At 37.0% G+C, this 21,308-nt stretch overlaps 1 protein-coding gene across 1 annotated transcript in view; it reads left to right on the top strand.

Annotated features, from left to right (window-relative positions):
• Positions 1 to 21,308, top strand: part of NRXN1 (neurexin 1) — a 1,268,129-nt gene that overhangs the window by 865,667 nt on the left and 381,154 nt on the right. The window contains 1 exon segment of the mRNA XM_055119847.1: positions 19,170 to 19,351. Within this exon segment, the coding sequence (XP_054975822.1) occupies positions 19,170 to 19,351 (182 nt within the window).

Below are 21,308 nucleotides of genomic sequence, written 5' to 3'. Positions count from 1 at the left end.
TTTTATTTGTTCTGCTTTGTTATCTCTCTCCCATGTGATATAGTTATCTAAAGTTCAGCAAAGATATTTGTTATGCTGATATACTAATATGTTGGTATCATCTTATTATTGATATCATATTACTATATGTTAATATTCTTTGCTTTATTCCAGATTTAATACAAGGAGAAAAAAAACTCAGCTATTCAATAGTTTTGAATAATTTTTCCACATACAATTATTTTATAACAGTTTGATGGAGTTCTTGAAATTATTGTCCTTTTCAAGATGTTAGGGGGCAGGGGATAGAAGGACGGGGGCTAAGGCATTTTCTTTGCCTCCCGCTGACCCTGGTTCGAATCCCCAGCACCTTGCATGCTCTCCTGAGCACTGGCAGGAGTCAATCCTGAGCACAGAGCCAAGAATAGGCCTTAGTTATTACAGATGGATATAACATTATTATTCTTTCCTTTTTTATTTTCCAACTTCTCACAAATAGATCCATTTATTACATACATACAGCACAAAGATACTTTATTTTAAAATATCAAATTAAAGTTACGGTATTATGAAAATAGTCTGATATGCTATGTGCTTTATTTTGTTCAGCATATCAGATATTTTATATGTCAGCTAAATACCCGGTAGTATCAGGACCTATAGGGTAAATACAAGAAACCTGGAGACCAACAATAGAAAACCAATATAAAATAAAATGGGTAGAATTTGCTTTATGATGATGATTATATATTTGATTTTATGCTGTTACTATTTTCATGAGAAAGAGAATATTCACTGCTTTGCATGTGCATTGCTATGTATATTGAGGACATGTCTAAGCATTCACTCTAGGTGTGCTTCATTCCTTTTGAGAATGTTTTATGCAATATCACTTATCATTTTGATTGCTATGTAAGTAGATCTCTAAACAAAATGTCTCCAGATTTCTCATTATTAATCTTCTCAGATTACTTTCTAGGAAAAAGTAAAGATTTTGTTTCTCTAAGAAAGATGAAGTGAAAATTGGGGTCTAGAAAACTAGTTCAGCAGGTCTGGTACTTACCTGAGTGCAGCCCAAACCAGAACTGATTCCTGGCACCACATGTGTCCCCTCAGCTAGGCCAGGAGTGATCACTGAGCACTGTGGTTGGTGTCAGCTCTGAGTACCACTGGGTGTAAACCCCCCAAATTCGAAAATATGTAAAAACAAATAAGCAACAGTGATCCCATTTAAAAATAAAAGTAAAAAAAGAAAAGAAAGCCAGATGGAGAAACACTTTTCTATCTTTTTTTTTTTCTTTTTGGATCACACCCGGCGATGCACAGGGGTTGCTCCTGGCTCTGCACTCAGGAATTACCCCTGGCGGTGCTCAGGGGACCATGTGGGATGCTGGGAATCGAACCCGGGTCGGCTGCGTGCAAGGCAAACGCCCTACCCGCTGTGCTATTGCTCCAGCCCCTCACTTTTCTATCTTTAAATTTGACAGGATTATTATAGTTCATTTTTAAGCTGATTAGCTCAAAGAGCAGAATAATTGATAAATATGAATTAATTTCAGATTGATACCAAAAGGTCATGGTTATCAACATTGTATCAATGGAAAACAGATTTCTGTGATTGGGCAGAGGGATGCAAATCAGTTGCACTGTGGCGGTGTGTGTGTGTAGGGTGAATGGTGAGAGATTCTTTAAACTGGAGAGTGTCCACTGGTGGAAAGAGGAGAGTGCAGGTCATGGCTAGTGCTCTCTGGAGCTTTAATACTGGAGCTCCTTAATAATGAAGCATTCAGCATTGATGCTGGAGCTCATTAATACTGAAGCATTAGTACTGGACCTCATCAATGCTGAGGCTCATTAATACAGAAGCATTAATACTGGGGCTCATTAATACTGAAGAATTAATACTGGGGCTCATTAATACTGGAGCCCATTCAAGCTTTTCCTGCAAAACTGAATGTGGGAAAAAGATGCCAATGTTTTGAAGATTTTCAGGCCCTTGATGATGATGTTACTGAGTTATAAAATAGGCAAATATCTTGGTTATTTAAATCTCCAATACGAGGTAGAAGGTCTTACCATCAAAAGGTTTATGGTGTAGATACTCTATAAAAGATAAGTGTGTATGAGTTGATTTCACTTTACTTTATGGTCATGAACAATATCCTTTGGCCATGTTTAGCAAAGATGTGCCATTATGTTTGAGTAAGGAAAAACTGTCACTGTATCACTGTCATCCCATTGCTCATCGATTTGCTTGAGTGGGCACCAGTAATGTCTCCATTTTGAGACTTGTTGTTACTGTGTTTGGCATATTGAATACACCATGCGTAGCTTACCAGGCTCCGCCATGTGGGTGAGATATTCTCGGTAACTTGCCGGGCTCTCTGAGAAGGGTGGAGGAATCAAAATCGGGTCAGCCACATGCAAGGCAAATGCCCTACCCTCTGCGCTATCGCTAATAAAGTTATTTGGGAATAAAGTAGATGCTTGTAAAACACGGACATCTGTCCTCCAGTAGATTTAGCTGGGGGAGTAACATTGGCTAGTGTGTAAAGGATAGTGGCTATTAGTACCAGTAGTGAAAGGTGATATTTTCTGTTTGTTTTGTTTTTAATCAAAATTTTTGGAGGAAGGTTTTGATTAGAAAGGGGCCATAGAACTTTGTGACCTGGACAAACCATCTTACCCCTGTGAACCCCAATTTCTGTGAAATTGTAGTTAGAGGTAATTACAATTTCCTTATCAAATTTACTTGGCTCTATAAAAGGAGACTTTTGAAAATATTTTGTTGCTTTGCTTCAAAAGCTGTCTAAACATAACTTATTACAGAAAGCATGCCCTGAAGCACACCACTATGAACAAATGAAGGCTATTTTCCTTCATGCGGTTTTGCTTTCCTGGTCTTGGTGAGGCTCTAACCTCTCACCCCCACCCCAACTCAGGCTAAGGCAGAGGCTCTATTTTTGGAACCACCTCTTGGGAGGAAAAGGGACCTCGGCAAATGAGTGCAGGTCCATGTCGGGGCCTGAACTCCAAGACCCATGTATCAATTAGGCCTGTGAAATTAGTCCCTATTAATCTGTAAAGGCGGATGGAAACTCCAGGTCTAGCTGGACAGCTGGACTCCCAGTCTGCATACGATTTAACTGTCTTTCCATCTTTCAAGTCCATTTGGAAAGGAGATAAAATAAATAGTAATGGGCCACGGAGGTAAATGGAGAGAATGTTCAAGATGAGAGAAATGTTTGGGGGGGTGGAGGGTGGCAAATCTAGCAGGACTCAGAGGTTGTTCTGGCCTTAGTGTGTGGTGTGTGCTGGGGGAAGGAAGCTGATTTACACCCAGGCCTCCTGCAGACAGAACAGGGGTTCCAGCCCTTTGAACTATCTCAGTGACCCCCACAGAAACTTTTTAACAGGGACAGTCCATAAAGGACTAAATAGCGCAAGATAATGCAATGCGTTATTAAGATACCAACATAAAGTCAAATTGACAGCCAGATCATTGTCCCAAAGCAAAGCATTCCCAAGTTATCCCCAGATCTTTTTTGAATGCTTCCTAATATCTAATATGCACAGTTCTATTGATAGTGACCGAACAATAGTTACAGAATTATCTTGCATTAAAAGCTTATGTAGCCAACCTACAATTGTTCTAATGCTAAATATGTCTAATGAGTAATCACTTTTGGTACATGGTCTGTGAATTCAATAGCATCATTTGTCTCAGTATATTGTTGGATTTGCAGTAAGCTCTCCGTTATGTTTTAATTCTTGCAAATTGCTTGCCAATTTAATACGAGCTGCATCTAAACAGTAAGTAATTGCTTATGATAATGAGTGCAAACTAATTTGCTAGAATATGTTAATATTCACAAAGCACTTTTATATTGCCTGCTGTTCCAAAAATACTGCTCCCTTGGTTAAATGTAGTTTTTGGATAGCATTATTGTTATACATCTGACTAAAATCATCACTTTTGTTTCATGGACTCAAAAGTCATATGACTCTGACTTGAATACACCAAAAAATGAACAAAACGTCATGTCATCCTTTGACAAATGGCTTAGAATATTTTAGTAAAAGAGAATCCCATTTTAATGATTAGTTCTAATTAGTGATTGATAGTAGTAAGCAGGAAATACTGAGTTAGTAAAACCCTCTTTTTCCCACAAGAGTTCTAAAGCTGAATTTAAATGTCTTCAAAGACAGATGGCGGGCAAACTTCATTTGAATACAATAACTAATTTCAAATAAATGAACGACTTAAGGATAATGCTAGATCTGATTGCTTTTAAGTCTGAAATTTCCTTTACCCTTTCATTAACCACCTTCTTTTTCTTTGTCCTGTGAGCCTCTCTCTTCCTTTCTCAGACTGTTTGAAAGCTCCAGAGCTCAAAGATTTCTGTTTCAAACCATAGTCTTTTGAATTTGTGTACCTGAGCTGACAGAGATCTGAGTTTCAGGTTGGAACCCTCTTGTAATTGTAGTTTCGGAAGATAGAATGTTATGAGCCAAATGCTAAAGAAGAAAGGTCTGGTGCTTCCCTGCTGGAGAGCTGAATTGGCACTTTAATCTACCTCTAATGTTTAAATCATTTAGTCTTCAAAAGCGAATCTTGCTCATTTATCTTCACTTGGGTGGTAAGGTAGAAAGATGTCGGTAAAGAAACTTTTATAATTCCCCCATCACTGTCAAAACCCAGCTATTGTTGAATTTGATTATGTTGAGATCTCTATGGGTTAAAAAAGAATATCTTTGGATTTTGGCAACCAGGGTGGGCTATCAGAGGAAGTGGTCTTAGCTTCCTCCTGTTTTGCTTCTGTTTTTTATTCGGGAAATTTATGGATTGACACCTTTCAGAATTGTCTGAATTTTATGTTGTCATCATATTCATAAACTTTTCAGAGAATCTGAGCTAAAGAATAAATAAACAAGCCAGATATGTACATGTTTTATTTTAAATTAAAATTAGGTTGCTAATTTTAATTTAAATTAAATTTAACCTAACTTAAATTAGGTTGCTATCACTGTTACTTTAGTTCTAATAGGCATAGCCCAAGACTTTGAGAAAAGGAAAAGGACTTTATTCCTGCTAAAGATGAAATAAAAAGAATTGTGATAAATAGCAAATATCACCAAGGTGCTTATTAAATGCCACTCCATGCTTTATGGCAATAATATCATATTTTACCCGCATGTATGCAGTTATCTGTTTCTTTGTTAAAGGAAATTTGCATTTCGTGGAATTATGACCATACTGAGAGACTATAATTAATCTTATCTTTTTATACTCTGACCTTGAAAAATTTAATGCTTGTGTTTTACTCTGTATTTATCTGAAGATTTAATTTTGGGTTCACACAGGTAGGAAATGGTTACATTTTAAAATGTGTCAGTTTGGGAGCTGGGGTGATAACTTAAATGGCAGATCACATGCCTAGCACATGCAAAGCTCTGAGTTCACTCTTGAGCACTGCTGGCTGAGCACACACCTTATTAAAAAGTGTGTGTTTTTGTGTTTTAACCCCCTTTAATACTGGTAAGCTACTCCTTATTTCTGGAGACTGCCTTGTGACTTATTTTTTATTTTCTTATAAAAATTATGCACACAAAAGTCTGCATTCTCTTGCCTTTCCACAACCTTATCAAAATCATCTTCTCTGAAAATAATCTGAGGGTAATTCAGGTGACTAAATGGATTCTTCAGGTTTATCAGAGAGTCGGTTTGTATGCAAGGTAGTCGGGCAGCCTAACTCTGTCTCACTGAGTGGTTTAGGTAGAAAAGATTAGTCATTAAGTTCTCTGAATAGAGGAGGCAATACAAACACCTAACAAATGGAACTGGGTCAAAGAGATAGTTCAGGAGAAGGCACTTGCTTCCCATGCTGCTGTACTGACTGTGGCCTTTTTCTTCAGTCCTGGATGTTGTCTGTAGCCCCCTCAGTGCCATCAGAGGATACCACGGAGCACAGAGCCAGGAGTAACCCCTGATCACCAAAGGGTTTGGCCCCAACGCCCATGAAACTGATGTTAGATTATAAGGTAGATTTAAATGAAGGGGACGCAATAAGATTGGTATGAATAAATGAATATTATGCAATTTAAGATGGGAGGCAACACAAATATTACCATTACTTTAAATGAAAATATCAATGACTGTGCATCTGTCCAGATGAATGGGTAATTAGAGCTGCAGAAAAAACAGGGTTCTGGAGCTTTGCCAAGTTCCTTTTTCCAGTCTCCAGGGTTGAAGTGGCAAATATTACACAGATACTAAATATTTTTTTCGGTGTTGAGGTGCTTTTTGGTTTTGAATTATGTGATTTTAGTCCCTTTGCCTTACCCTCTGGAAACATAATTTTAGTAACTCTGAATTATTTCATTTTTATCAAGATTCCCGAATCCTAACTTTTGTCTTAGAGTTTGTCCATTTCACTTCACTTAACAATCCTACTTTAAGTCTTTCACGGATCCTACAAAACAGTCTTGCAGAGCACACGCATTCTCTCCTCCTCCATCCCTAACTTGCACTGTTGTACTGTGAATCTACCAATAATAATCATTATTCCTGTATTTTCACTTATCTTTCATCACAGCCTTGGTATGCACTCATTTCTCTATATGCAAATATTAGCAATAGATTAGAAAAGCACTTGCATTCTACTCTTTTCTTTTTCCCTCCTCTTTTTTGTTTTCCTTCCTTCCTTCCTTCCTTCCTTCCTTCCTTCCTTCCTTCCTTCCTTCCTTCCTTCCTTCCTTCCTTCCTTCCTTCCTTCCTTCCTTCCTTCCTTCCTTCCTCCCTTCCTCCCTCCCTCCCTCCCTCCCTCCTTCCCTCCCTCCCTCCCTCCCTCCCTCCTTCCTTCCTTCCTTCCTTCCTTCCTTCCTTCCTTCCTTCCTTCCTTCCTTCCTTCCTTCCTTCCTTCCTTCCTTCCTTCCTTCTTATTGAGAATCTTGTGATTTTCATCGCAACTTTTCTTTTTATAGACATAATGAGATGAAGTATGGTATTTATTATCAAGACAATCTGAACATTGTATTTACTCCCCTAAATGTGTTGTATTTGAATTGTGAACTTGAGATTTCTTGTACAACTACAGATATTCCTTTTTGCTAATTGGTATAGACCTGGGATGTGTCACAGAAAAAGGCCTTGCTGTCCTCACCTAAGAATGAGAAATCTTTGTTACTCATTTTTCAATAGATCTAACTTAGTTCAAAGTGTTTATTACATGATTATTAACAACAAATAAACAATGCTTATCTGTCTGATGAGGAGATTTAAGTCAGATGTCTCTCTTTCCATATATAATTATTTTTTCTCATCTCAGTCCCCTATGCGTAAAATTTTGAGATAAAGATTTTCATAAAGAGCAACTCTTACATACTATATCACTGCCATCCCGTTGTTCATAGATTTACTCAAGTGGGCACCAGTAATGTCTCTATTACACTCAGACCTGAGATGTTAGCAGTCTCTCTTACTCGTCTTTCCAAACGATTGGAGGCTCTTTCAGGGTCAGGCGAATGAGACCTATTGTTACTGTTTTTGGCATATTGAATACACCACAGGTAGCTTGCTAGGGCAGGATACTCTCGGTAGCTTGCCAGGCTCTCCAATAGGTATGTATATATCTTTTACTGTATTTGGGATATGAATATGCCACGGGGAGCTTGCAATGTTCTCCTGTGTGGGCAATAGACTCTTGGTAGCTTGTCAGGTTCCCCAAGAGGGAGAAAAAGGCTATTAGATGTTACATGGCTGCTTTGTGTTTGCACTATTCTGGGAGCTTGGTATTATAGTCTCTGAATGTTGGCCGTTGGTGGGGTTACATGGTGCCGGGGGCAGTTTGTGGGTGTGGCTGCCAAGCTCCTGGGGGGGTCTGGATGGAGGAGGCTCAGTCTCAGTCCTAGCAGGATTGGAGATCTCAGCCCTGGGTCCCGCACACTTGGGTTCCTCTGCTGGTCCCTTCATGCGTGAAACTCATCCGAACATACTGTGTAATAGTTTGAAAATTGAAAATATGTTTATAGATACAAAGGGAGGAGTCACCTTGTTTGGAATGAAGTGGAAAGCAGCACTGGAGAAGAAAACAGGTAGAAATAAGCTAGCAGAAATCAAAGTAATTTTGGGAGGAGAATGTGCATTCTGCTTGCTATTGCTTCCACTTAGAATTAGAATTTAGTCACAAAAGTGACTTCTGAGTCACAATCTCTTATCCAGTTTTACTTCAAAACAAATGATAATTGTAATAGGATCCTAATGAGGTAAAAAATTATTTTATAGCAGCTATTCAAAAAATGATACATGAGAGGCACTAAGATTAAGGTTTCTTAAACAAGCCAAAAAACTTCTGATATTAGTTCTAAAACTAGGTTGATTTTATTGTTTATATGTTGACTTCTTCTTAAGTACTCAGTGCACATAGTGCAAGGTAGTCACTTGTACATAGTCTTAGCAATTGAGTTCTGCTACTATGACCAGAGAACTGTCATTGCTAAAATGCCACCAGGCCTTGCTGGTGCAAAGTGGAAGTCATCACATGACCTTCTGCAGCTGTACAGCAAGTGGGCAGCCTCAGTAGAATGCAAAGGCTCAGAAGCAGAAGGCTTCTGATAAAGCTGTGGAAAGGCTTTCTTCCTGAACTCTGGGTGTTATGAGAGGCTCCCCAGCTGTACTTTGGCCCTAGGCTGCTCATGGGGACACTTGGGATGGGATCATAGGGTACTGGAGATGGAACTCAGGGTCTGCAGTGTGCAGGACATGAGCTCCACCATGTAGGGCCAGCTTCCCAGCACTCACACCTCACATCCTTCAACAGTTCAGACTCGATGCTGAAAATGTTAGAATATGAATAATCACTGACAAGTGTCTTTACTTTCAGTGTCCCTATTGTAGACCAAGAAGCATCCAAACAATAATGATTTAAGTTGAGATGTTGATTTGTGATTTTTAGCTTGTGTTGTGAAAATCAAAAGTCATTATTTGAACTCATCTATCAGTTGGTTCATGAGAAAATTATTTTTATTTTTTTGCTTTTTGGGTCACACCTGGCGATGCACAAGGGTTACTCCTGGCTCTGCACTCAGGAATTACTCCCGGTGGTGCTCAGGGGACCATATGGGATGGTGGGAATCGAACCCGGGTTGGCCGCATGCAAAGCAAATGCCCTACCCGCTGTGCTATTGATCCAGCCCCACGTGAGAAAATTATTGCCAGTAGTGTTGGGTGTGTCTATGTGATGCTCACACCCTTAATTTGTTCATGTGTCATTTGTGGAAGGGAAAAAAAATCACACTGTGACTCCAAGAGTATATTAGCTTTGTCTCTATTTGTGTCAGCCTTGTGTTTAATAATCTCTACATATTTGAAGCAATAAGTCTAAGAAATTCCTTGCTCTGCAGACATAATGCAAGCATCTTCCACAGTTACCCTTTTTTTTTCTTTTTTTTCTTTTTGGGTCATAATCGGCAATGCACAGGGGTTACTCCTAGCTTTGCACTCAGGAGTTACTCCTGGCGGTCCTCAGGGGACCACATGAGATGCTGGGAATTGAACCCAGGTCAGCCACATGCAAGGCAAACGCCCTACCCGCTGTACTATTGCTCCAGCCTCCCACAGTTAACTTTTAAAAAACGATACAATAATTATACTTGGAAACTGAAACAGTGACTAGTTAAGGAATTTACAATTTTGGGGGGAACTACACAGCCAGTTTTATGTCTTTAATTTCTTTTTTTTTTTCCCCAAGGACCAGGAGGTCTGACTTCTCTCCTTCTATCTCTACCTCTGAGGCAAATTGATTACTAAATTACTTGTCAGATGCTTTTTAATAAAGTTCAAATACTGCTTGAGGGAGTCTAGTTTCAGAAGCGAAGACGTCAGCTTTTGATGTTCTTAGGGTTATTGGTTATGGGATTGCTCTCCTTTGCTGGATATAGGGAGCTCCCTAATCTGATTGGCAAAACCTCTACAACTGACTTGTTTTTCTTCTACCAATGACTTCTTTTCAAAGACTTTTAAAGATTTTCAGGCTTTGAATTGGATCTGAAAACAAGTGAGTCCCAGACTATTGAACTTGGATATTTGGGGTAGGCTTATTTTCCAAGCAAATGTTAAGAGAAAAATAATGAATAGTGTTTACAAGAAGCTATATGAAATCCGTAGATGAAACATGTTTATTGCCTAGACTTCCCCAAACCATCAGCGGCTTGAAAAATATCTCAAAAGATTGAAAAATTCATATGATTGCAATCTCAAAGCCAAATAGATATAAATATTTAGCTTCTTGTTGATTATTTTTGCTCTTTAAAATAGTAATTTTTATTAATTACAAGCACCTTTAACATTGTCATTTTTTCAACTTATATTAGGCCCACTCCAGGGCCAGACTCCTTCATCTTTCCACTAGTTCAGTCTCTCAAGCTGTAGCCACAGACCTGGAAGAGTAGGGCGGGGGTTGAGGCATGTGGACTCTAGTTCAATCCCCTGTACCACTTAGTCCCAAGACTCTGGCATCACTGGTCACTCCCAGATGCAGTCCTTGATATCCGAGCAGTGCCACGAGGCCCTGGTCATCCATGGTACCCCAGCACTTTGCCGAATGGTGCCTTAGCTGGCCTACAATTACTGTGCATGGTCCCCAGGCCTCCTGAGCACTGCGTGGCAGTCCACCTCCAACGAAAAGGAAAGAATCGCAGGGAACAGACACCGTTAACCACGCATGAAAGAGTTTGTTCAAGGGAAAGTAAAAGTAGACTAAGGAAGTGAGAGAGGGCAAACTCAGGTGACCTTGTGGAATCCAGGCATTAGACTGACTATGTTCTAATAGCTAAAAGATGGATTATTTATTTGATAAAGTGGAAACTTCCAGAAGTTCTTTTCTCATGGGGCAGACAGTTCTTGGAATTCAGTATCTGCTTACTGAATACAGTATCCACCCAGTAACTGCAGGGACGCTCGTAGGTGTGTTATTAATGTACTGTAGTGAGATAATAATGTGCAGATGGTCCGTGTTGAACACGCTGGTGTTCATTTTGTGGAAGAACGGGTGTTGTGCCCCCCCTTTTTTTTCAAATGCAAAACAAGTTATGGATTATACCAGATGGGATTCGAACTCCCCTGTTCTTTCCTTTGCCTGGGCAAAAAGGAGGACGGATTTTATGATTTCTATTCCTAGTTCCATTCACATTGTTGTCAGTTACATGTGAAGTATAATGTAGGTCATTTTAGGAGAATTTCTAATTTCTTCACACCAGAGGAAAAGGGAATGGCTTCTGCAAACGATCGCAGCCACATAGGAGTCCAATGGCATGATTGTGGGCACCTTCCATATCTCATTTAGATGACTTTGTCTTTTTCAGTGTCCACTTCAGTTTGTGCAGCTATTTGTGATATTTCTGAATACACGTGTATATGTGGGTCCATTTATATTCTGAAGAATTACTTCAGTTGTTAATGGGAGTGAACTTGTCTTCAAAATAATGAGTATTTTTCAATTTACATATTCTTTCCATAAATGTCAAAATGTGGAAATGTCAAACATCAAAGTGAAATACATATGTGGAACATTTGTAAACTTATTTTCCTTTCCAATATCACAAAACTATAGATATCTTTATTCTAGAAAATGTAAACTATTAAAACATAGCCTATTAGGGATTTTTTTTTTGTAAGAGCAAATTTGGAACCAATAAGCAAAGGAGAAATTTTCTCACCTTCATTCTAAAGTAGATAATTAGCATTGACACTGACCTTGAGACACATGGTTTCCAACCTATAGGAATCATGATAGCTTTTTGCATTCCCATTTTCTTGTGAGTTTTGCTGTGATGAAAGTTCCTTATTGAGCAAGAACACACTTTTTTTTTTTTTGTTAAAATATGGCAATGTGGCAAAGCCAGAGTCGAATCTCATATTTCAGAGGAAGATTTTGATTTCCAGAACTTCCAGGTATACAGAGAATGATTCAGAGACCACCTTTGGTCTCACTGAATGTATTTTCAACTTTGAATATTAATGGATTATTGATGCTCAGTGAATCTGTATAGACTATGGAAATATAACATCTTGGTTTTGTATGTGAGTTCTGAGTATTTATGAAAGAACTGGAAGCAAGTTCATGATTTGTGTTTGGTGTAAAGATATGAAGCTTTAAGAGTCATTTTAAGGATATTCTAATGCAAGAAAACAGGATGTTTACAAGATTGATCTGATCTATCTGGTCTGATCATTCTCAATATTTATTAGACTCACTGAGTAGCTGACAAACTGATTTAATAATGTCAATAAAGTATCTTAAGTCTTAAAAATTCTCCATATCTATTGGGACACGTGATTTGTCATGTAAGAAAACTTTTCCATCATTCCCTCTATATTGAGCTACTTTGGGCAGACTTCCAGTATTTGGGAATGATTTCAACCACCAGTTCACCAGCTGGTGCCATCTGCAGGTCCAGAAAGGTTGAGAAGCACCACTCTGCCCCCTTGCTTATGATTTCTGGCACATGGCCAGTGCCAGTAAGCAGTAGTATAAAGGCTGAAGAGCACTGATCTAATGAGTATTTGTTCAAGCTCTTTCCAACCATGGCCTTCCGACCTCATTTCCTTCTTGTGCTCCTACCTGTCCAGCTCATTGCCCAGACTGTCATGCTGGGTCCTCCCATTTGTGCATTTTCACCTAAGTCTTGGCACCCACTTATAATCTGGAGGAGGCCATATGACCCCCCAGAAACACTGCTTTTTGGTTATTTTTCATCTCTTTGGGTCAGATTCAGATTGTATAGCCAGTATGTAAGTCATTTCAGTACATAACATGCTCCTGGCCTTATTTTTCATTGAGGACTCACCTGGTGTGTATGTGTGTGTGTGTTTGTGTGTGTGTATGTGGTTCTCCAAGAGGGACAGAGAAATAGAACCCGGGTTGGCTGTGTGCAAGGCAAACACCCTACCTGCTGTGCTATCACTCCAGTCCCTAAGAAGTATATTATTGGACTGGAGCGATTTTTAAGCTGTATCAACAAAAATTCTGTCTCACTTTTTAGTGTTTTAGGTTAACTGTAAACCATCTGTCACTCTACTAAGTCTATCTTCCATGAGATGTATGGATTTATGATATTTAGTCTTAATTTTCCTTTTTCTACCATTCTTTTAAAACCTCAGAGGCATATGTAGCATTGAAAGTTGTCTAATATTCTTAATATTGGTAATCCTTGTTATTATTTTTAATTTAGAATTTATTACACCTTATATATGCATATATGTTATATATGTATGTATATATGTATATATGTGGGATATGAATATATATTCATTCCGTATAAATTTAATGGGAACACAATGCCCACTTTTTCTGAGATTTTAATGCTCATATGAAATTTAAGTAATTAGAAAGCTATACATCTACATTCAGGGAATAATTCCTTGTGATATTGAAAAGAAGTTTTAGTAACTTAGGTGAATTGAGTATATAATTGTTGCTATAGTGTCCATGTATGATTACATTATTTATTTATTTTAGAAACCTTGCCATGATCTAAAATGTCTTTTGATTTTTATGATTTTTATTCAGCAAACTGCCTCCATATAAGTATAAATTGTTCAAAAAATAGAGTTTTCACAGCAGCCTCTTGACAGCACTGTCAGAGTAATATAAACACTCCTCTTCTAATTATTTTACTTTTAATTTCCATCTGACTGCCAGGCAAACTTTCCCTGGATAAAGTGTTATATCCCTGTTACATTTAATAGAATTATAATGACCTGAATGTTTCATGTTGGTTACACGATGACATCTGAAGAATTATAGGCTTTCAGAAAAGAACCTTTTAGTCACACAGTTATTTTATGAGTTAGAAGCTAATCTGTTCAGAAGTTAATTGTATTATTGTTCATGCAGTAGCATTGAATGCAACCAATAATGGAACAGACCTTTACCTGATCATTGGTTTTCTTTCTCAGAAAAATTTAATCCATTGGGGGCCCATTTTAACATTGGCAGAAACAAGTGATGCTTAGTGGCATTTCGAATCGGGGGTGTGGGGGATGGTTGATGGGGATGGTTGATGGATAGAGAGAGATAGAGAGAGAGATAGAAAGGATGAAAATCAGTGAGAGAACATTGTATATAATAGATTGATTAAAATCCAAAATATAGTTTTTAATTTAAAAGAAAAGTCAAGTATTAAAATAGGAGCCTATGTATATTTTTCAGAATTCTTTTTTACAGTGTAGGACGGCATTGCTAAATTTGCTCTGATGGATCCATCTGTGTTAATGAATTTCATAGTAATGGACTTGCCACTCATCTTAAATGTGGAGATCGCCGGAAACCACTTTACATTTGAGTCACCCATACATTAAATGGTGGGATAATATCAAGGTTAATTTGCAACACATTATTTAGTAGCCGTGGCAGTCATGGGGTGGTGCTTCCCATGTAGGGACATGCATAAATAATAGAAGTGACAACTCCCCCTGCATCTCTCTGTATGGTGATTCTTGGGATTGCAAGGAGATGTTCTGTTGCTGCACATCAAATTTACTTATATTAAAATGAAATGTCTCTATAAAAATAAAATTAGAGTTTTTCCTTTATTAAATGATCAAGATGATTGTTTTTGCATAATGTTATAAATCTTTCCATAATAGATATTTCAGTGACTCAACTGATAGTCTTTTCATGAAATCTCACATATGATGCAATTTAATATCCTTCACTTTGTCAATGATTACTGAATATAAATAATAATAAATGGATTTATATGAAAACATTAATCCAAATGAAATGTTGAAAGCATTATTAAAACTTTAGTATAGGAGTGTAGTTTTTTAAAAAATATATTTGTTTGAACAAAGTCTTAAAATGAATCACTATCTCAAGGGTGCTTATATTAAAATAATTTTCCATTGTTGTTTAAAAGAAAACATCATCACATTGTTATTTTTCACAAGCACAAACACATATATACCTCTTTAAATTTTATGAGGTACACATTCACTGTATCACTGTCATCCCGTTACTCATCGATTTGTTCGAGCGGGCACCAGTAACATCACCATTGTGAGACTTGTTGTTACTATTTTTTGGCATATCGAATATGCCACGGGTAGCTAGCTTGCCAGGCTCTGCTGTACGGGTGAGATACTCTCGGTAGCTTGCCGGGATCTACAAGAGGGGTGGAGGAATCAAACCCGGGCTGGCAGCTTGCAAGGCAAACACCCTATCTGCTGTGCTATCGCTCCAGCCCAGGTACACATTATATGTCAAAAATTGGACTGAGGTATTAATAGATATAATTGATAATAGCTTATTTAATCGACAAAACTCTGAGTTGTAGATAGTGCTACTATGTCTCTTTTGATTTTTGTTTTTTGTTTGTTTGTTCTTTACATATTCAGAGAGAACAAATAGTTCAGTCAAAAATCATGGATCTAGAAGCATGGGATTGTAACCTATAGCTGGATGCATAATGTCTGTAATTCAGAAAGATGAAGTAAAGTGAATTTTGAAGTCTTACTCACATGAACAACTATATTGTATCAAGGGGGGGATATACTCATATTTTAATGTTATCAAAATAGAATATTATATTCTATCTCAGTGGAAAGAGAGCTTTAAGATGAGGAGATATTTATAGTGTTTGTGATTACTTAAAAAATAATGTAATGCTTGTAGATGTAGTTATGAGACCTGTGTATGAGTTCTGGTCATCTAATTTCTTTGCTTATTTGTGTAATTGTGCTGATGAATGCAATACAGTGCACTGTTGTATATATTAAACTAAAAGGAAGTAAGCTTATTTTCCAAGTATATACTGGAGAAGACACCAAAAATAGTTTCAGAATTTCGTGATGGTATAGTTGTTTGTGCTTTGTCTTGAAAAAAAAATAATAAGACCCTCTGCTAGGGATGAGAGTATAGTTCATCAAATGCTAGTTTCTAAGTCAACACTTATTGAAAAGGTTGAAATATGAGATCAAAATAAAATCATTAGTAATAGTTGTGCTGTGACCTTTATCTTACTGGAAATACAAATCTGTAAATCATTATTCTCAAGTTCTGCTAGTGAGCAACTAAAAACTTTCATAGTTTAATAAGTTTGGGGGTATAGACTATACTAGATGATAATCTACATATATTAAATGTTCTGCCATTTCACATTTACGTGCTATTTTTCTTTTTTGGAAAAGTGGTGTGAGGTGAAAGGACAGTGTATGATCATAAGGTGCAAATGTCACTTTATGTATATGAGACATTAGAATATGATAACAGTTGTCCTTGATAAATTCAGAGTGACATATCCAATTAACTTTTTTCCTTGACTCCTGGGTTATGATGACAAATAGTTCTAAATAAAAAAAATTGCTAAACTATGAGGCTGGATGCAAGATTTTCTACCAACTCTGCCACTTATTCAAAATTTCAAATGTCAATAACAAATCAATGCTTGTGAGTAAATTTCCTGAAATTGCAAATTATTATTCCCCTAATTTCCATATAGAAGTCCAGAAGAAATAAAGGAAGTTGTGAACTTAGTTTTTATAATTCAAGTCACTCTGGAATTCAGGATTGTATTACTTTTGTAACGTACCACTCTGGTGATTTCAGAAAACATCTGAAATCCTTTGATATGTTATGCAGCATCTCTATGATTGGATTTGCTTCCTTCATGTGAAATATATTATCATTAAAGAAGACATTGGATTTAAAGGGAAAATAAAATTAATTATTAGGTATTAGATCTTAGAGGTCATTATTACAATTTCCTTTTAAACAATGCACTACATATATGTCTTCTTATCCTATATTGTTTTTGCAGTGATGGCTTTGCTCAAACACTCAATACTTAATCATCTGAAAAATGATCAGCCAGAAAATATTTATCAAATACTGCTTGCATATTAATATTTTGATTAATAAGCTTCTCCTTATGGGACTCAAATGGTTCTGTAAGACACCCCTCATTTACTCATGGACAATTTTGTATTTTCTGAATTTTCCTTGCTTGCCTATCATTGTCTTGAAAGATGACTTGAATATTCCCACCTGAGATAGATGGATTACTTTCTTGAATTAGTATCTAAAGTAATGAGTAGGGAAGTGCTTAGTGTCTATCATTACGTTGGAAATATTCGACTTTATCACTTCTTTTGGAAGTTACTTCTTAGCAGTTTGAGATGGGGCAGGGGGTCTCTGCAGTCCTTGGCCTGGCCATGCTGGTTTGGTGCTAGGTTTCCGCAGGACTCTGGGGACCATAAGGTTTTGGGGACAGTACTCTGGTCTTTGCATAGGCAAGGCTGCACTGCAGAATTATGAGCTGTCTCTCCCAGTCCATGTCCCTTTACTGTGTCATCAGTTTTAATTTGTGTGTGTGTGTGTTGAGAGAGAGAGAGAGAGAGAGAGAGAGAGAGAGAGAGAGAGAGAGAGAGAGGTGGGGGGTGGGGAGGGAGAGAGACAGAGACAGATAGAGACAGAGAGCTATAGACAGAAACAGAGAGATGCTGGGAACTGAACCAGAATTTCATGAGCATGCGTTTTGCCTCCTTACTACACCCCTATTCCTTTCCAAGTTATGTTTAAATATTTTTTTGGATCAGAGGTACCTTTTAGCCACCAGCTAAATGGACATATTTCATAAAATAGCCCTTTGTAATTTCTTCAATGTTTGTTGAGGTTTCTTAGGTTTATTATAAAGAATGGTTGGCTCCAAAATGCCCAAGGGAATTTTTGGCATCTGCAACCAGTTGTTAAATTAAATGTGTACAGATGTGAAAATAAATCAATTTCATTTTATTAGTAAGCTTAATAATACAAATTTAACATTTAGATATCCTAAAAGCATACCACTGCTCATGTAACTTAATAAGTCTTAAATTTAGAAGGAGCTGCTTTTTCATAAATACAAGGTGTTTTGTAGGCTAACTTTTAATATTCATCATTATTGTCTTCTTTCTCATGCTTTTACATCCTGTGTTTGCAGTCATTGTGTTCTCACAGATTACATTTCTTCAACTTCACCCTCATCTATAAATTGTAACCTAGGATCTATCCCAATGATAAGAAAATATTTCTGCTGTTCTTTTCATTATGGAGGAATAGATAACTTTCAATATATTTGTATGCTTCTAACAAATAATCTGACTCAAAGAATTCACTTTATTCCTTTGAATGAGATGATGCCCGTGGTGCAATAAGAAGTTGATTACATTAAAAACTTAGTAAATGGGTTTGAAACAGAACCTGAAAATTAGGTAGATGATTTGCTGATATCCCCATCATAAAGAAAAATCTAAGTGCTCACCAAATGAGGTCATTAGGTTATATTAAACCATTATTCTCAGTACTCTTAATCTAGTTCGAATAGTATTTATTTTGAGAAAAAAATCTTTTTGTGATACTAGGTAGTATCATAAAATAAGTAGAAAACCAAACCTGATTTCTGTGGGTAGGGTGTATTACCAGTAGATTCTGATAGGACTGTAAGAGATGAACACATTATTCTAATAGTTATCTTTCACATGAGAATAGGCCCTTTCCCCATAAATGTTAGCCTATGATTGTGCTTGTTGTAATTCGAGTCACCTTGTGGTATGTACCTTTCATACTAACATGCATTTTGTTTCACAAACAAATTGATATTCATTTCTTCTTCTCCTCAATGTTTCTTTTCATTGATTTCATAAAAACTAGTAGGACAGGGGCCAGAGTGATAGCACAGCGGGTAGGGCATTTACCTTGCACGAGGCCAACCCAGGTTCGATCCCTGGCATCCCATACGGTACCCCGAGCACTGTCAGGAGAAATTCCTGGGTGCAGAGCCAGGAGGAACCCCCGAGCATCACCGGGTGTGACCTCCCCAAAAAAACCAACTAAAATAAAAACCCCCAAAACAAAAAAAAGACTAGTAGGACAAAAATGAAATTCCATTGGATTCCATGCTTACCTATGTCAGTGGGAAGAGCAGTCATCTATTCTGCAACATCTGCTGGCAGATTTAATGAGCATATTAAACATTAATGCTGCTTTGATAATTCTCTTACAGAAAGTCTTCCTTGAATTTGTCCAATGAAAACCCAGTCTTTTGTTGCCTTTATAAAATATAGAGTATAGCGTTAATATTTAAAAAAAAGGAAAAAAGAGAATGTGGGCTTGATATAATTGAGCTAATTCATTTTTATTTTTGTTTTTCAGCTGGGACAACGTATATCTTTAGCAAAGGTGGTGGACAAATTACATATAAGTGGCCTCCTAATGACCGTCCAAGTACGAGAGCCGACAGATTGGCTATCGGGTTTAGCACTGTCCAGAAGGAAGCTGTGCTGGTGAGAGTGGACAGCTCATCCGGCCTGGGCGACTACCTCGAGCTGCATATAGTAAGTCACTCAAAATAACATTCCTTTGATTCTTCATTATAGTTATTTTTAATCTATAAGTGTCATGTTTCTGCCTCTCGGAAGATTTTGTCTGCATGTAATCAGAAATATAAACATATTTAAGTGCTATGAAGATCTTAGGTTTACTAATATTGTGGGGTACCTCCTTTAAATACATACCTGTTTTCCTTTTAAAGTGTGAATTTCTCATAATTATCTCTCATAAAGATATATTTTGGTTTGGTTCAGTGACTGTGAAGGCTTACCTACTTAATAAAATCAATATCTTGCTGAGTAGATACTGTTATATTTAGATTGAAATAGGACATTGTAATTACTATGTAATTACTAGTGACATCACAAGACATGATTTACTGCTCTTGTTTATTTTCTTACCTAAGAGCATAAATGTCTAAAGTTTCATTCAATGGAAAAGAGAAAAGAAACTTTCATGATATTTTAGAATATAAAATATAATGTTATTCGTCTACTTTCTATTCCATCCTATACTCATTTTCATGCATGTGTCAAGAAAATACAATGAGATACTTTCATTTAAATCTTGGGGCCAGTACTTTTCTCTGTATATGTCTAAGCCACTCATAGTAGAAAAAAATAAACACTTGTTCATGAATGAGATACTTTACCTATTAAAGTTGCCACCTGACTCTTGTAGTTTTCCTCTATACCTTCACTTTCGAATAATTACCAGTTTATTGTAGTAATAACTAATAATAACTAATAAAAGGTGATGCCTTCATCACTCTTGGCCCCACTGTTTAGAGAAGAGGACAAAGCAGGAAATAAATTAAAGGGGGAAGAAGAGAATGGGAAGTAATGGGTGACGGGCATCAGGGCTTGAGCTATCCTGGTGATATGAGGGAGAGGTATGGCCATATGTCCAAAATACAAACTCAACAACACTGAAAACATGAGATCTAAGCTGCATCCTCTGGAATTTTGTAATGTTCCTGTCAAGTTGACAGGTAGGGGAAGGGATAAGGATGGAATATGGGAACACTAGTGGATGGAAGTTGACACAGGTGGGGATGGTGGGATTGGTGTTGAAATATTATAATGCTAAAACTCGATTATCAATAACTTTATGGATCATAGTTTTTTAATTAAATAAAAATTTTAAAATAAGGAAAATTACTAGTTTATGTGATTGTAATTTTTTAGTTATTTCTTTATAACTATTTAAAAGATTCACTGTCCTTATTAATGGGAATGATAAGAATTTTTCTTTTCTCCTCTTTATGAATATAGACCATCTCTCCTGCCTAATATTATCATTTAATTTTGTTTTGACTGTCCCTTGTAAGTTCTCCTTTTATGAGCTCTTGCTTCTCAAAGAACATTTGATTAGGCCACTATGTTTTTTTCTGTGATAAATTTCCCTTTAGGCACTTATTACCACAGAACACCAAAATGCATGACCCCAGACATTATTTACAGGATCTTTCTTCTTAACGTTTTATTTATCCTGCCAATCTTGGCTTTCCATTCGATTTCTAGCATTTCTAAATAAGCCATGTAGGGGTTTCCACTGATTGCAAGAACTGAACTCATTACTAATCTTGTAAAGACACAACAAACAAGCAAGCAAACAAAAACACCATCAGCACAATCATTATAGAATCATCATACATTTTAAATTCAAAATGCAATTGTCACAACAGGAAGCCTGGGCAAGGGATTTCTGTTGCCTTTCAGCCAATATTTAACAATCAAATTTGAAAGCATCGGGATTGTTATGGCATTATAAATAAATGATCAGTTGAAATAAATTCAACAAGTTTGCACTAAGGAACATTTGCTACTTAGAGTGACCTTCATTTTATAAATATTCTCACTACCTTCTGATTCAAGAGCCTACCTACTTCAAAAAAGAAATAAATAAATACAAGGGTTTTTATTCTTCAAAGAAATTACTTATTGATCCATAACCAATTAC

Source organism: Sorex araneus, chromosome X (assembly GCF_027595985.1).
Source record: "Sorex araneus isolate mSorAra2 chromosome X, mSorAra2.pri, whole genome shotgun sequence".
Taxonomy (NCBI): Eukaryota; Metazoa; Chordata; class Mammalia; order Eulipotyphla; family Soricidae; genus Sorex; species Sorex araneus.
Note: the sequence above shows the minus strand (reverse complement) of the source record. Positions and strands in the feature narration are given on the sequence as shown.